Below are 14,957 nucleotides of genomic sequence, written 5' to 3' on the forward strand. Positions count from 1 at the left end.
TTTGTTGATGTGTTGTGATGCGAAACGATGTGGTGTACGGTTTGGATGAGAATGATCGTTACGGCAGCGGAGCGGGGATTTTTAAGCTGAATGGCTGGCTCGAGAATTACGCATGTGTGAGACTGCGACCAATGTTTCGTTCATATTTTTTTCTTCTTCCTTTCCAATTGTGCTTCGTTGTATTTCGCTGCTGCTCTGATTGCCCGTTTTGGTCGGTACGATTTGAGGAGCACAAAATGGACCAATCAAAAATGGGCACATAGTGCATTTGGACAATGCTTGATATTTCACAATTATTCAATTGTTTATCTCAAGAAAAATTAAATGTTATTCGTTATGATAGATGCGTAGATATATTTCCTATCAATTGATGCAAATACCTTTGCGATCTATTGAGAAATGCTCGAGTAATAAGCGTTCCAAATCTTGCATTTTTTCCTACTTGTTCAGTGCCTAGATTTTCATTTCACTCCCTATATCTTCCGGTTAGACGTAGTCCTACGTCAAAATTATTTTTGAAATCAGGTAAAACATATAACATAAACGATATTACTTGCAAATTCGTAGCGGTTCCTTACACACAAAACACCATTGTATTACTTCCACTTCTCCATACAATTTGTGCAGGATAATATCATGAAATATATCAAAAATCACAATCTTATTACATTCATATACTTTTTCGTGAGACAGTCTGCAAACATTTTTATTACATAAAACAAGGAAAAACAGTTATATATATGTACGATAAATAAAAAAAGCGCTTCAAATAATATGTAAATTATGGAAAGAAATAAAATACCTAGGCAGTTCGTAACGTGCAGCGTTATATTCTTTATTTTCATCCTTGTCATCTTATCTTTGATCTTAGCCTTTAGGCCGAGAAGCGATATCGTTGTCATCTTGTCATCAGTCAACTTCACTATCATCGTTGCCGTCATTTTCATCGTCACCATAATTGTTGTCATCAGTGTCTCCATCATCTTCATATTTCACGTTCCCAGATTCCTGTTCGACGTTTTCTTCTTTTGTTCTATTTGTACTAGGATAATGGCCTTCTGATAGGCTGGATTTATCAAGATCGCTTGAACCTAAAAAGTATTCAATAAATTATTATAGACACAAGTTGTAAAAGCAAAGTCATCTTACTTTTAATGGACCTTTCCGCCATCCGCTTGCCACGGCGATGGATCGATGACTGACACAAGCCTTTTGCTTAACTCCGTGCTTTCGAATTCCGCAAAACTTGTTTAAAAAAATCCTCCAGCAATTTTTTAGAAAAGTTGGGATTCACATTATGAACAATTCTAAAAAATACGTTCAGGATGTTTTTGCATTCTTTTATTGCAAATTTAGGGGTATCGCTCTTGCTACCCCCACTCCACGAGCAATGCAACATGATCTTGCGGTCGAAGAATTGGTCAATCAAAGAGTAACATGTGTTATATCCATTACAGTTGTCTCCAGTATGACCAATGATTTTTTGCATGAAGATGACCTTGAAATTACATAAATTAAAACATATTTTAAGTAAATTTGATACACGTTACACTTACAAAATTGTTGATAAAGGTTTCGCCAATTTCGTTTCATGACATACTCTATCCTGGTTCTCTCAAAGACGGAACGCGGCTGCCAATTTCATATCAAAATCGCTTTTCAATGCGGCTACAGTCTTCGCCAGCATAGATTCAAACGTACTGATCATTTCGTTTTTAGTTTTCTTGCATTCGTCTTCAATTTTTTTTGAAATCTGCTGTACGATTATATCGTCATTAATCACAGGCTAAAAATTAAAGCAAAAAGTTTCACTAATGATCAATCGGTATTTTGGCACTCCCATACCTGCTCAATATTCAGCACGTATCCTCCGGAAATAAGGTTGTCTTCCATTGCGCTCTGCTGCAAAAGGTTATCTTGATTGATAACATCGAAGATTGGCTGAGGTTGTTGATATTGTTGAGAAGATCGTCGGTTCACTTCTTCTTGAAAGTCCTGCGGCGGTTTTGTAGGTTCAGATTGGAGGCGAAGCCTGTCTAATGGCTGAGAGACAGCAGCTGGAGGATTTAGTTGATTTTGTGTGGATGCATCTTGATGAAAATATGGAGAGCATGAGCCGGCTGAATTGTGAAAAAACACAGATAAAATAAGCTCTGCAACACATTTTTTTTTGTAAAGAGACACATACATTTACCCATGAGGTGATTAAAATCATAACTCTTTCTGGATGCAACAGTCTTGGCGTTTTTTGCATGTTTTATCTTCGGTATGTAGTCTGATACATCTGTGGACATTCCCGATAAATCAGCGGCCTCCTGTTCCGCTTCAGCGTATGTTGGAATGTACTTCCTCTTAACTATACAGGGAATTTTTGTCCAAGAAGCAGTAGGTTTCGAAGAAACATCTTTACATATAACGCTAGCATTCTTCCCAGGCCATAACAGAAACTTCCCTTCTATCCATTGATGCGGAACCACCGACAGCATCGGAGTCCCTGCCTCTAATGTTTGCACAACGTTGAAGTAATCTCCTAAAATGAATTTGATAAGATTGGACAATACTATTGAATTTATTATAAACAGTTGCTAACCTTTGTTCATTTTTACACGTATTAACACGGACAAGAAAAACGGAGAGAACCACTTTGGTAGCAGATTGTAAACAAAAACGATTTTGACGGTTTGTGTGCAGTATTCCGAGTACCGTGGAGCAGTGTACCCAGATGATATCTCATAACGTGTCTTCAACTGTAAAGCAGTTTTTGTACAACACATGACGTACTACTGAAATAAGCAAGCTGCAAGCGTTTTCGAGGCTCGTGTTCGACTCCGTTATTTATACAGCTGCGTTAACCAATGATTCCGTTGCGAATGCCCTGCTGTAGTAGTAGGAGAGATTTAGATTGAACGTTTAAGTGGTCTAACGGAGCAAATGGTTCGATGGAGGATTATCGATGCAAATGTCATGGGTTTGAATCTCGGCAGTGAAGAAGGTATGTGTGTTGTATAAAATAATTCTAATTCCTATTTTCACAGCAAAATACATGCGAATGAGATTCATAGCAAATGGCAAAGGGAAGGGCTGATTGAATAAGAGTAAAGCAATCGGCCACTTTATTTAACTTTTTTTTTATAGCTCATCAAAAGCTGAACAAATTTTATCTGGTAGCTGTAACAGACTCTAACAAGCGTATGTCAAGATGCTAAAACAGAATTCTATTTATAGAATTTTTGTGAACGTTGCTGGTTGCTGGTTCGCATTTGTGTCAGGTCGAATAAACGTAACGTATAATTTCTATCGACCTCATAAAACTAATGAAATCAGACAACGATCATCTGATTTGAGCTAAACGAATCCAAATATGATCGAGTAAACGTTTCCGCTACACAATGGAGTTGGATAATCGTTTTTAATTTGCATTTAACGAACAATATAGGCAACAGCTTAATAATTTCTCCTAATTTGCGTGAACAAGGTTTGAATAGACATTTTGATTGCAAATAGTTCAGGCATTATCAAACATAGTGCAGAACAAAACTATTATCAAAACGTCACACTGATGGGGAATTGTTAGTTGGGTGTTTCAAAAATCTAAAAACACTTGTGTATATTGGCATATGTATATAGTACGGATACGGGTTAACACAGATTCTTATCGAGACACTTTCGTCCAATCACAAACTATTGTCTCATTTCTTTACATAACTCAAAAAGCTGGAACTGATGTGTTTTGAGATGCAAACTATGCGCTTCCAGCGAATCAAGCTCCAACAGACAAATATTACACCCATACGCGGTTCGCTTCTTCTCGTGAATTTTTGTATGGGCACGTAGATTCGAAAGCTGGGTAAACGGTTTTGGACAGGTGTCACACTTGAACGGGCGTTCACCTGAAACAAAAACGTTTTGAAGTTACCCGAGGTGTCCTTGCGGGAGTCGACCAATCCTAGCTTACCTGTGTGCGATCTGCGATGGCGCTTTAGATCTTCATTCGATTTGAAGGTGTTCGAGCAGAACTCATAGTTGAAAATCTTCTCCACATCGATCGGGTGTTCCAGCAAGTGGGATTTGAGCTGATCCGCCATTTCGAACGTTTTGCTGCACTTGTCACACTTGAAGAACCCTTTGGCTGCAGAACCCGTTGGTGTGCAGCTTCAAAAAATGTTAAGCAGTGTGCAGTACCTGAAAAATGTTAAGTGTCGTATGTATTGGATTCATTTGTTCTCTTTAAAAATAAGGTTGGTTGCAAACCTGGGAAAGTAACTGTACGCCCTATGTATTTCTGTTCAATGTAGTCCTACGTTTGAAAACAGTTTGAACAATATTTCGATGAGAATTCACTTACAATTTCTGGAAGAATGTTATTTTTGAGCTGCGTGAAAAATCACATCGCAAAACACAACAATAAAACAAGACACAATGTCAGAATGAAAATCGATGCAAAAGTAGGCCGGGATCCTTTTTCCGAATTTTAATTTTCAATCGAAGCAAGCATTTTGTTGATGCGACGATTTTGCTCACTGAGGATTATAGTTACATGAGAGAAGCAACTATAATTCTCACCAGAAGCCAAAATGGAGCGAGGACCAGTTACTTCACGAATTCCGTCAATACCAAAGATTCCCATATGCTCTTGGGCCAGTCAGGAGACTGGAGTTAGGAAGGAAACGGATCGTTCTTCGAAGAAGGTAAGGAAAATCATTTCAGAGAGTGTAGCTGTTTCAACAAATCTTTTTTTCTAGGGTGTTGAACATGTAGGCGATCAACTAATGGAGAAAAAACATCAAATATGGTTTTTCAACTACAGTGGATGGTGGATGTGGATTGAAGAAGAAACATCGCCGCAGCTTGTCCCAAGTGACATCAAGGTATCGTATGCGAACTTCAATGAACCTAAAATAGAGAGGATCGAGGATATAACTCCTCCGGAGTCGGTTCCCAGTGACGCGCATCTGGAGGATGATGACGAAGAGGTATTTGACTGGGAACCAGGAAATATTTCGGAGATAGACTATCCAGTTTTTATGAAGATAAAAGCTGAAAGAGATCTCTTGAAAATAAAAGCAGAGAACGAGAAACTTCGGCAAGAGAACCAGCGATTGAAGGGTAAAAAAGGCGTAAGCCTAATAAACCGATTATGTTTCCGATTCATGCTATTCATGGTGGGCGAGGTGGCGGAATCGGTTTTTAACTCATTTTGAATCAATTGTATCAACTGAATTAGGTGGTGAATGTTTGTTGTGTTGCATTGTTTTGTGTATTTTTTGTTTGTTCCCTGTTGTTGTTGCGAGTTGTTGTTTGATCCTGTTTTTGTAATATCATTCCACGTTGCTAATTGTACTTTAGCTTTTGTCATGAGTTTAGTTGATATTGTATATATTTTATTGTTTTCATTTCTGTTTTGTTTCATGCTTTGTTTCCCTTCAATATTTAGTTGTTGTGTTTAATGTTATATTTTCATGTCAGACTTTTTATGCTTTTTCAATTGTTTGTTAGTTTGTTGTATTTAGCTTTGGTCGTAATACAATTCATACAATTCATTTATAGAATTCTTCGTAGAAGATTTAATTATTGTTTTATTTATTTATTTTTTTTTTGCATGAAATGTTTTGAGTTCCTTTCAAGCAAGTTGACGCCTGAAAAACAGCGAATCCTGAGGAGCGTAGGATGAAGCAACACAATTGATATTTGATGTAAGTATTTATTTCAAGTATACTATTTGCAAAATTGTAACAAAACTATTCCTTATAGATGCAAGACTACAACGAGGGACGTATGGATATGGACAAACCTGGATGTTAATGTTTTTGTTCAAGATATATTCTATGCTGCTTCAATATTTGTTGAATGAAGGAAGGAAGGAAGGTATTGAATTAGAGAGACTTTAAACTCTGAGAGTTCATTCGTCTCTGTTGAATGAAACAAATTTATATGATTTCAAATAAAATATTTCAAAATATTCATGGACAGTGTTTTTCTTTGAACGTGTACAGTCCGGCATAATCCATCTCCAATTTTTTTCTGGATTTGATGAGAGTAGGAGTAATACATTGTGTTCCCGTGGTCGAGAGGTTAGCCTCAAATACATCTTGCCGGTGGTTCCTGTTCGTTTCCTGTTCGTCAATGAAATTTCTTCCGATTTGCACTGTGATCACGCGTATTCCAGAGCTTGCCACTTCGAATACATTCAAGGCGTGTTATTTGACATAAGAAATCTCAACGAAGTACTACATAAAATGAGGCAATTAGTACATTTTAGTACATTAGTTGAGACGGTAAAAGTTCCTCTGAGAACCATTTTTTCTATCGTTCTTGAGTGTAGAGAGTGAGGAATATAGAGTAGGGAGTAGAGTGTAGAGAGTAGAGTAGAAAGTAAAAAGTAGAGAATAGAGAATGGGATTTAGAGAGTTCAAAGTCAGGAACATTTCCTAGTACCGTGGTTAAGTTCAATGTTTGACCAGGAAACTGTCCGAAATGCATTCCTAGCAGGTATCCATGATACCTCAACAGAACCTGCTCATACAATCTACAAGCACCAGTTTTGGACTCTAGACTATGCTTCAACGTTCTGATTAGTTGCTTGCTTGCTCGGTAAGAACGAAAGCCTGCTCGCCAACGGATCCTTCGAATAGTACTACGAGCGGTACCGGCATCGGGCTTTGATGTTTCTCAACGGTTCCCAATTGAGCTGACGTTTGTAAGTTCACCTACGACTTTTCGTTTGAGCCACTCGGGCTACGCTGTTCCGCTCACGGAATCGTATAGTGGTTTTGGCAATATTCAACTGTTTTACGATTGTTTTGGTTGGTAAACGACTGGACAAAGTGTACCCGCAGGCATAAGGTAGATCCCATGCGTGATCCTTTAGCTTCTTGTCCAGTAACTCCTGTCCCTACCTCCTCGCGGTGCCGACTGGGGTACGACTAACCGTGATGAACCCCACCAACCCCGGTGGGATCTTGGTCGTATGCTAACAGGGAAGGGGGCCTATTTGAGCGTCTGTTTACTTGATGATGCGGCTCAAACAGTTTCTGTTCCCCATGTCAAAGGCTGCTGATCATTGGGACTCTGAACAGAACTGTGCACGGTGGTCCTCGGGCCACGCAGGCAGGCATTAGAAGCCATTCGTAAAAATAAAGCGCATAGGAAAATTGACAAAAAATTTGAGACAGGACAATCAGACTAGACCCAAGTAAAGAACACGGACTAGAGATTGGAAACCTGAGACTTGAAACTGCAAGTCTCTCAACTTTCTTGCGAGTATCCGAATTCATTCGGAAGCATTGAGAGCCCGCAATTTCAGTCAATTTGTGTTTTCGTTTGCTGAAGTGATCTCTAGGTGTAACGGTATTGGACGCTAAGCTGGAAAAAAAAACTGCTACGTATGCCCATGTTCTTAAGGCAGCGAAGTCCACAAGTTTTAGGACATTTTCGTTGGTCCGCAGATGGGCACTGCAACTGCGTTTGCCGTTCTGAACTCCCCTTCTTGGTCGACCTGAGTATTTTTATCTAACAGTTATTTTTTACCTACAGTGGTACTTCGATTATCCGCGGGACGGGTTTTCCGCGAAAACGAGTTCCATAGTAAAATTTTGTCAGTGAAAAGTAGGCACTTGCTTTTTTGTTTTGATCAAATTATCTGATCACTAATGTACACGACCTCATAGATGGATAGTTTAACGATTTCTGTATAGATAAAGCATAGTTTTCATGCTGAAATATCTTTATTTCGTGGTTGCGCCCCATTTTCAGTCGTCAATAATCGGATAATCGGGGTTCTACTGTATTTAGTTCAGTTGACTAGCGCTATGAACAAGAATCGCCCTCGCCTTGGAAACATTCGTTGCGACCATACGCGTTCCCTGTTGATAAAATTTTCATCGGTTACTTCGGAGTGAATCCGCGGAATATCACGAAAAACTTACCTGGAAGGTGTTAACGAACTGATCCGGTGTCCCTAAATAGTCGATTCGCGTGAAATCCCCCGCGGGGGAAAGTGCTTTTTGTTTTGTTTTACACCACAATATAGTGAATATTGGTGAATAAACCACCGATAAACCTCCCGTTATGGCAACGGGGGGTTTCTTTCCCCCGCTGATCCTGCCCGGGGACCCTGAAAATGATGGACCCCCAAACAGAAGAGATGGTGTAAATACGAGGAGTTTTCCCGAATGGGGTGATGCTAACGGGGATTATGGAGAGCTACAAATTCTACGTTTGGAAGGGGTTTCGAAAGAACTTCCCAAAAGACCTTTCGAGATCCGTAAATCTGTTGAGTCGTTTTTGAGGACCAAGATCGCCGATGCGAGGCCTGAAAACAGAGGTGCGTCCTACATAATAAAGATGAGGAACCAGGAGTTGATCGACAAACTAAAAACTATGACCAAACTATCAGACGGAACGGAAATTAAAATCACTGAACACCCCACGTTGAATCAGTGTAGATGCGTTGTCTACTGTCCGGAAATATGAAATAGAAGATATTAAGAAGGAATTGAAAGAACAGAAAGTGATAGATGTCCGTAGAATAACGAGAAAAGAAGCCAGCAAAGTAATTCCCACACCCACCTTGATTCTTACCATCAATGGGACCGTGGTACCGCAGATTTCGGTTGGATAAGAGTGAGAACCCGGGCATATTACCCAACACCGTTACTGTGTTATGGGTGCTACGAATACGGCCACCCGCGGAAGCGCTGCCCCGTCAAATCTCCGGTGTGCGGCACATGCAGCGGCAACCACCCGTACTCACCCGAGACACCATGCACAGCGAGTGCCTACTGCAAGCATTGTTCCAACAACCTACATGCTGTCAGCAGCAAAAAATGTCCGGTATACGTCAAGGAGACCGAAGTGCAACATCTAATGGTAGACCAGGGCATTGGTTACCCCGCCGCCAAACGATTATACGACGCAGCACATCGAAACAAAACCACCGCTGCCCTAGTTATTGAAAGCAACGCCACTCATTTAAAGCAACTCAACGGAAAGCTCGAACAACTACTGACTGAAAACACGAAGAAAGACCAAGCCATAACACTCCTTCAACAGGAAGCTGCAAAACGGGACAAGAAAATAGACGCCCTAATCAACGCGATGAAAAATAAATTCAAAGTAATCGTTGAAAAAGACGCTCGAATCGCCGAATTAGAAGCCGCTCTATTCGCTACGAGTAATCTCCCTCCAACACCTAGGACCACTGCCACATTCACCACACCCCAGACGCCGACGACAAATGAATCGGAAAAAGAGACTGCGACCAGCAATATACCACTAAATCGAAGATCACTTTCACGATTTCCCCATAGATCGAATTTGCAGAAGCGTAGCAAGGACGGATGTCGGACCAACAAAAACTCCAGTGTGGAAAGACTTCCTGAGCTAACTTTCTGCAATACCGATACCCATCCACCTTTCAACAAACCCGTCACTGGTGCAACAAGGGCAAAACATAAAACACCGAATGGAGAAACAGCGGCCAAAAAACACAAAAAAATCCTCTACCAGTCCTCATCACCAAACCATACAGATTTCCGATGATGAGGGAAACATTTCCCTACCGATCGAAGAAATAAATATGGAGTTCAATGTCTCGACCGATGATCCAGAAAACTATGACGAACTGGAACCGAGCGAGTTTTCGTCGTAAGTTGCATGCACAAACCTCCTCTCTAGTCCGTCAGCACAAGCCCGACAACCACCGAACCAAGCCTCAATGGCTCACAAACACAACCAAGAGAACACTCACATTCAACAAGACAGAAAGGATCATTCGAACAACCAAAACAACAAAATCAACCGCGAATTCACCATCGACAACATCCTATTGGGTAGCCGGGGCCCTGTCAGTGCGGAAGTCTTTGGAGGACCGGAACTGGCAGACAACCTCCGACACCCATTAGAAAAAAGCGAGACGGACAAGCGGGTACAACCCCCGTATTCCTCGTAGGACAACGAGGGAATTTCGAACAAAAGCGAGACGGACAAGCGGGTACAACCCCCGCATTCCTCGCAGGACAACGAGGGACTATCGAACAACAGCGAGACGGACAAGCGGGTACTACCCCCGTATTCCTCGCAGGACAACGAGGGACAGATGGAGACAGACGGAGCTCCGGGCAGCCGGGCCCCCCTGGTGCGGAAGTTACTGATCAACCGGAACTAGAGAACACCCTCCGGCGCCCGGTGTGCTCCCCCAAACCACCGATAAGAAAAGTCCGACGGTCGTCGAGGATTGCGGGACGAGCTACCATGCCTCCGGACGCAACCACGAACGCTTACGTATACGACCGGTGGAGAGCAGAAACCGGTAATTACCCAATACCAGTCCCAGGACCCTCACGAGCTATTTCCCTGGATTTCTCAATTCCACCGACTTCGGGGTCTTCTTGGACCGCCTCCACCGATAGACCCCTGTTGGGGTCTGCAACATGCTCAACAAACAGGAACGCTCGATCAGACCCAGCGAAACGACACTTTCGCTACCGTGTGAATAGTGAGACGGACAAGCGGGTTTCTCTCCCGTATCCCTCGCAGGACAACGTAGGACATACGAAGATGGACATAACGCCGGATAGTCGGGGCCCCCCTATTGCGGAAGTTACAGGCCGACCGGAACTAGAGACTCCCCCTCGGCACCCGGACGTTTTTCCCGAACCATCGCTACAAAATAATCCCCCTCGTCGTTCCGCAAGAATAGCAGGACGGCACCTTATAACGGAAACCAAAAATCCTGCAACACTAGAAACTAGAAACCCGAAAGCATCCAAAATTTTTTCCGCAGCTCCCTCATCTCTGCCGACAGCGGGGCTACATCAGGCTGCTTCTGCCGGTGGAGCTCTGTCGGGGTCCGCAACGCATCCATCCAACCTAAACGCCCAACTACAAAAACAACAACCCAATAACGACAACACGTATCAAACCCTATAAAGGGTGTGTCACATCAAATTGCATCACGGAAAAAACGCTGTAGAAATTTAATTTTTAGGAATTATATCTTCAGCTTTCGCTTATAATCAGATAAGAGTGTCACGTTGTAGATCACGTTGGCCATGCTTCACTGTCAATTTTTCGTAAATTTGGAAAAATGTCGTCGAACGAAAAAGAGCGTCGTGAATTAATCCTGTGCACTCATTTCGAGAATCCGGAGTTGTCACATCGGGACATCGGTAAGATGCTGGGAATCGTCCAATTCACGGTCAGCAGAGTACTGAAACGATACTTCAAGAACCTAACCATCGACCGGAAGGTGAAGAACGGCAAAAATGGATGCTCTGTCAGTGAAAAAGATCACAAGCGCGTAGTTAAGCAGTTTAGACGTGATCCGAGAAGTTCGGTCCGGGATGTCGCCAATAAGCTGAATTTGTCAAGTTCATTCGTCCAGCGGACCAAGCAGCGGGAGGGCCTGCGTACATACAAGGTTCAGAAGGCTCATAACCGCGACGAAAGGCAAAACATGGTGGGGAAGACGCGAGCCCGGAAGCTGTACACCGAAATGCTGACGAAGCCGCATTGCCTGCTAATGGACGACGAAACCTACGTCAAAGCGGACTTTCGTCAGTTGCCGGGCCTGTTGTTCTTCTCCGCAGAGGACAAATTCAGCGTTCCGGAGGAGATTCGCAAGCAGAAACTATCCAAGTTTGCCAAAAAGTACATGGTGTGGCAAGCGATCTGCTCTTGCGGAAAGCGGAGCGCCCCCTTCGTGATGACCGGCACGGTAAACGGGCAGGTTTACCTTAAGGAGTGCCTACAGAAGCGCTTACTACCACTATTGAAGCAGCACGAGGGCCCGACCATCTTCTGGCCGGATCTCACTTCATGCCACTATTCAAAGGACGTGTTGGAGCGGTACGAAGCCAACGGGGTCACCTTCGTGCCAAAGGAAATGAACCCGCCCAACGCGCCGGAGCTCAATAGAGAAATATTGAGCGATTATGAAGCAGGCCCTCCGGAAGAACCCAAAAGTTGTCAAATCGGAGGCGGACTTCAAGAGAAAATGGATTACTGTTCAAAAAAACTACAACCTGACGTTGTACAGAACCGTATGGACGGGGTAAAGAGGAAGGTGCGAGCATACGGGCTTGGGCTCGAAGTATGAATAAAAAGAAAATGCCAAAAGTGGTTTAATAGTTTTTATTTTACTGTCTAAAATTTTCAAAAGGATCGGTCTACTGGGCGAATTTCTACAGCGTTTTTTCCGTGATGCAATTTGATGTGACACACCCTTTATTCTGGTACCGATAGGCCCTCATCAACGTACATCTCAGCATCACACACACGGCGAGACCCCCCACAACAGCCGTTGTACGGATTCAACGCTGGCCATCCAATGGAACATGAACGGCTACTTCAACAACTACGGCGATCTTGAACTCCTCGTCCGAAAATACTCCCCGATTGTGTTGGCTATCCAGGAAGTTCACAAGGTTGACACCACAAAACTGAATAGATCATTGGGCGGCCGATACAGATGGGTACTGAGAACACACTCCAATTTCTACCATTCTGTCGCAGTAGGGGTTCGCCTGCCATTTAAGTTCACTGAAGTTAATCCCACTCCGGTGACAATAATCTCGCTTTACTTGCCGAATCCGAGGATCCCCAACCTACAGAACGAGTTGATTTGCGCTTTTCGCAGTTTCAGTGGTCCAACCCTCGTCCTAGGAGATTTCAACGCGCACCACCAGACGTGGGGTAGTCCCAGCGACAACGGGCGTGGAGTTGTCATCACAGAAGCTATAGAGGAGGTGGATCTCGTTGTTGGTAGAACAACGAACGACCCACCTTGTGCATTTGAACATCTTGTGTATGCGCACGGTGGCATCATAGCAAAGCGAGAGCACACCATCAGCCTTCTGCTGTGTGCTTGAACAATCATGTTCATTCAAAAATTAGAACGCGCAGTGAACACATCTAGTTATTAATAAAATTTTAATTCATCTGTTTGATTATTTAAACTTGGCCTTTCATTCCACTGGAACCTCAGTCCAACACTCGTAGTATTGAATGACGGGTCTCCCACCTTCATACGAGGCCGCATCGAAACGGCGATAGACTTAAGTTTTTCTAGTCGCAACCTGCTGCCCCGTCTGCTGTGGCGGACACACTCCGATTTGTTAGGTAGTGATCACTATCCGATCATCATCCGAACAGACGACAAACCCTCAACACTCTCCAGACGACCACGATGGCAATACGACCTAGCGGACTGGACAGGGTACCAAGCAAATGTCAAGAAATTACTAGATAATCTCAACCGGTACCCCAGGTCAGCAACCATGGGCCAATTCTCAGAAGGCCTCTTCAACGCAGCTCTCACCTCCATACCAAGAAGCAGCTCTACACCTGGTAGGAGGGCAACCCGGTGGTGGTCCCCTGAAGTGAAAGCAGCCATAAAATCGAGAAGGAAGGCCTTACGTGCGGCCAGGCGACTACCCGCTGAACACCCGGACAAAATGAGAGCAGTGGAAGCCTACCGGACGGCTCGAAATGAAGGTAGGGACAAAATACGTAGCGCGAAAGCTGACAGCTGGCGAGAATTCATCGACGGCATATCCAACGACAACACCTCGACCGAGTTGTGGCGGCGAGTCAATGCTCTCTCTGGAAAAAGGAAATGTCAGGGAATAACCCTGTCCACGGCAAACGGTATGGTTTCCGACCCACTCGCAGTCGCGAACGCTCTGGGGCACCATTTCCAATCACTATCGGCACTGGAAGGCTACACCATAGAATTCACAAAACGAAACCAAGTTACAATAAACGCTATACAACGGTATAAGATTCCTGATCATGATCCCAACCCGTACATCAATCAACTCTTCAATCTACGCGAACTCAACTTGGCACTATCTGTCGCCAAGGGTAAATCAGCGGGACCGGACGAGATTGGGTATCCGCTTCTCGCAAAGCTTACCCCAGCAGGTAAAACGAAATTGCTGGAAATTTTCAACAGGATCTGGACTGAGCATGACTTCCCTAGAGAATGGTCCCAAAGCCTGGTTGTCCCAATTAAAAAAGCAGACAAAACTGGACACTCATCAGAAGACTACCGCCCGATATCACTAACCTGTTGCGCCTCCAAGGTCATGGAGAGAATGGTGAATCGACGGCTGATGCAGCATCTTTCCGAGAACCATCTACTGGACTTCCGTCAACACGCGTTCCGGCCAGGCTACGGGACGACCACTTATCTGGCCACTCTGAGTCATGCTCTGAATGAGGCAAGGACGGAAAACCTTCACACTGAGTTAGCTGCGCTGGACATCTCCAAAGCATACAACCGATCTTAGACACCGGCGGTCCTGCAGCAACTCAACAGTTGGGGTATCGCGGGTCACATGCTCCACTTTGTGAAGGGCTTCTTGAGCCTTCGCTCTTTCCGAGTGATGATTGGGAACGAAAAATCAAGGGAATTCGCCGAGGAAACTGGAGTCCCTCAAGGCTCCGTACTAGCCGTGACATTGTTCCTCATAAAAATGAACAGCATCTTCGAGAACCTACCAAGGGGCATTCGTATCTTCGTATACGCGGATGACGTGATGCTAATGGTAGTGGGTGCCTCTGTCAAGCTGGTCAGGAAAAAGCTCATCCAAGCCGTTTCATGGGTAGCTAAATGGGCCTCCTCAGCGGGTTTCCAGTTATCACCTTTCAAAAGCGAGTTTACCCACATTTGTGGTCACAACCTCGATCTACATCGATGATAAACGAATTCCAAAACGAAAAACTATACGGATCCTCGGAGTCACCATCGACCGGAAGCTGTCTTTCAACCAACACTGCGACGGTGTCAAGAGGGACTGTCTCAGTCACATTAACCTCCTCAAATGCATTGCTGGCCGGCACGCTAACGCCAACCGGGACGTATAAATGAATGTATGTAACGCCATTGTGAACTCTCGCCTCACATACGGACTGGAACTCACCACACTAGGCATCCGGACTCTACTAGATAAATT

The 14,957-nt window shown here is 43.8% G+C and overlaps 2 protein-coding genes across 3 annotated transcripts; both read right to left on the reverse strand.

Annotated features, from left to right (window-relative positions):
- Window positions 1–1,615: 1,615 nt before the first annotated feature.
- LOC129766208 (uncharacterized) lies at window positions 1,616–2,742 on the reverse strand. Its single transcript, XM_055766720.1, has 4 exons — window positions 2,591–2,742; window positions 2,189–2,530; window positions 1,846–2,120; window positions 1,616–1,786 (listed from the first exon to the last, which is right to left on the reverse strand). The coding sequence occupies exons 1-4, from the start codon at window positions 2,598–2,600 to the stop codon at window positions 1,616–1,618; spliced, it is 798 nt and encodes a 265-aa protein (XP_055622695.1). The 5' UTR covers window positions 2,601–2,742.
- A 699-nt stretch (window positions 2,743–3,441) lies between these two features.
- On the reverse strand, window positions 3,442–4,461 carry LOC129771178 (protein krueppel-like). 2 transcript variants are annotated; one of them, XM_055774592.1, is made up of 3 exons: window positions 4,252–4,461; window positions 3,956–4,182; window positions 3,442–3,890 (listed from the first exon to the last, which is right to left on the reverse strand). In XM_055774592.1, the coding sequence occupies exons 2-3, from the start codon at window positions 4,083–4,085 to the stop codon at window positions 3,682–3,684; spliced, it is 339 nt and encodes a 112-aa protein (XP_055630567.1). In that variant the 5' UTR covers window positions 4,086–4,182; window positions 4,252–4,461; the 3' UTR covers window positions 3,442–3,681. The 2 variants fall into 2 exon arrangements, with proteins under 2 accessions (XP_055630567.1, XP_055630568.1); XM_055774593.1 differs by having other exon boundaries at window positions 3,956–4,461.
- Between the last annotated feature and the right edge of the window lie 10,496 nt (window positions 4,462–14,957).

Source organism: Toxorhynchites rutilus, chromosome 2 (genome assembly GCF_029784135.1).
Source record: "Toxorhynchites rutilus septentrionalis strain SRP chromosome 2, ASM2978413v1, whole genome shotgun sequence".
In the NCBI taxonomy this organism is placed as follows: Eukaryota; Metazoa; Arthropoda; class Insecta; order Diptera; family Culicidae; genus Toxorhynchites; species Toxorhynchites rutilus.

Bases quoted from the DNA above. Each gene is read 5' to 3' on its own strand.
- LOC129766208 (XM_055766720.1), bottom strand. The intron at 2,121-2,188 runs GTATGTGTCTCT...TTCACAATTCAG, and splicing joins TAATCACCTCATGGGTAAAT to CCGGCTCATGCTCTCCATAT. The intron at 1,787-1,845 runs GTATGGGAGTGC...TTTAATTTTTAG, and splicing joins ACGTGCTGAATATTGAGCAG to CCTGTGATTAATGACGATAT.
- LOC129771178 (XM_055774592.1), bottom strand. From the start codon at position 4,085: ATGGCGGATCAGCTCAAATCCCACTTGCTGGAACACCCGATCGATGTG. The intron at 3,891-3,955 runs GTAAGCTAGGAT...TTTTTGTTTCAG, and splicing joins CCATCGCAGATCGCACACAG to GTGAACGCCCGTTCAAGTGT.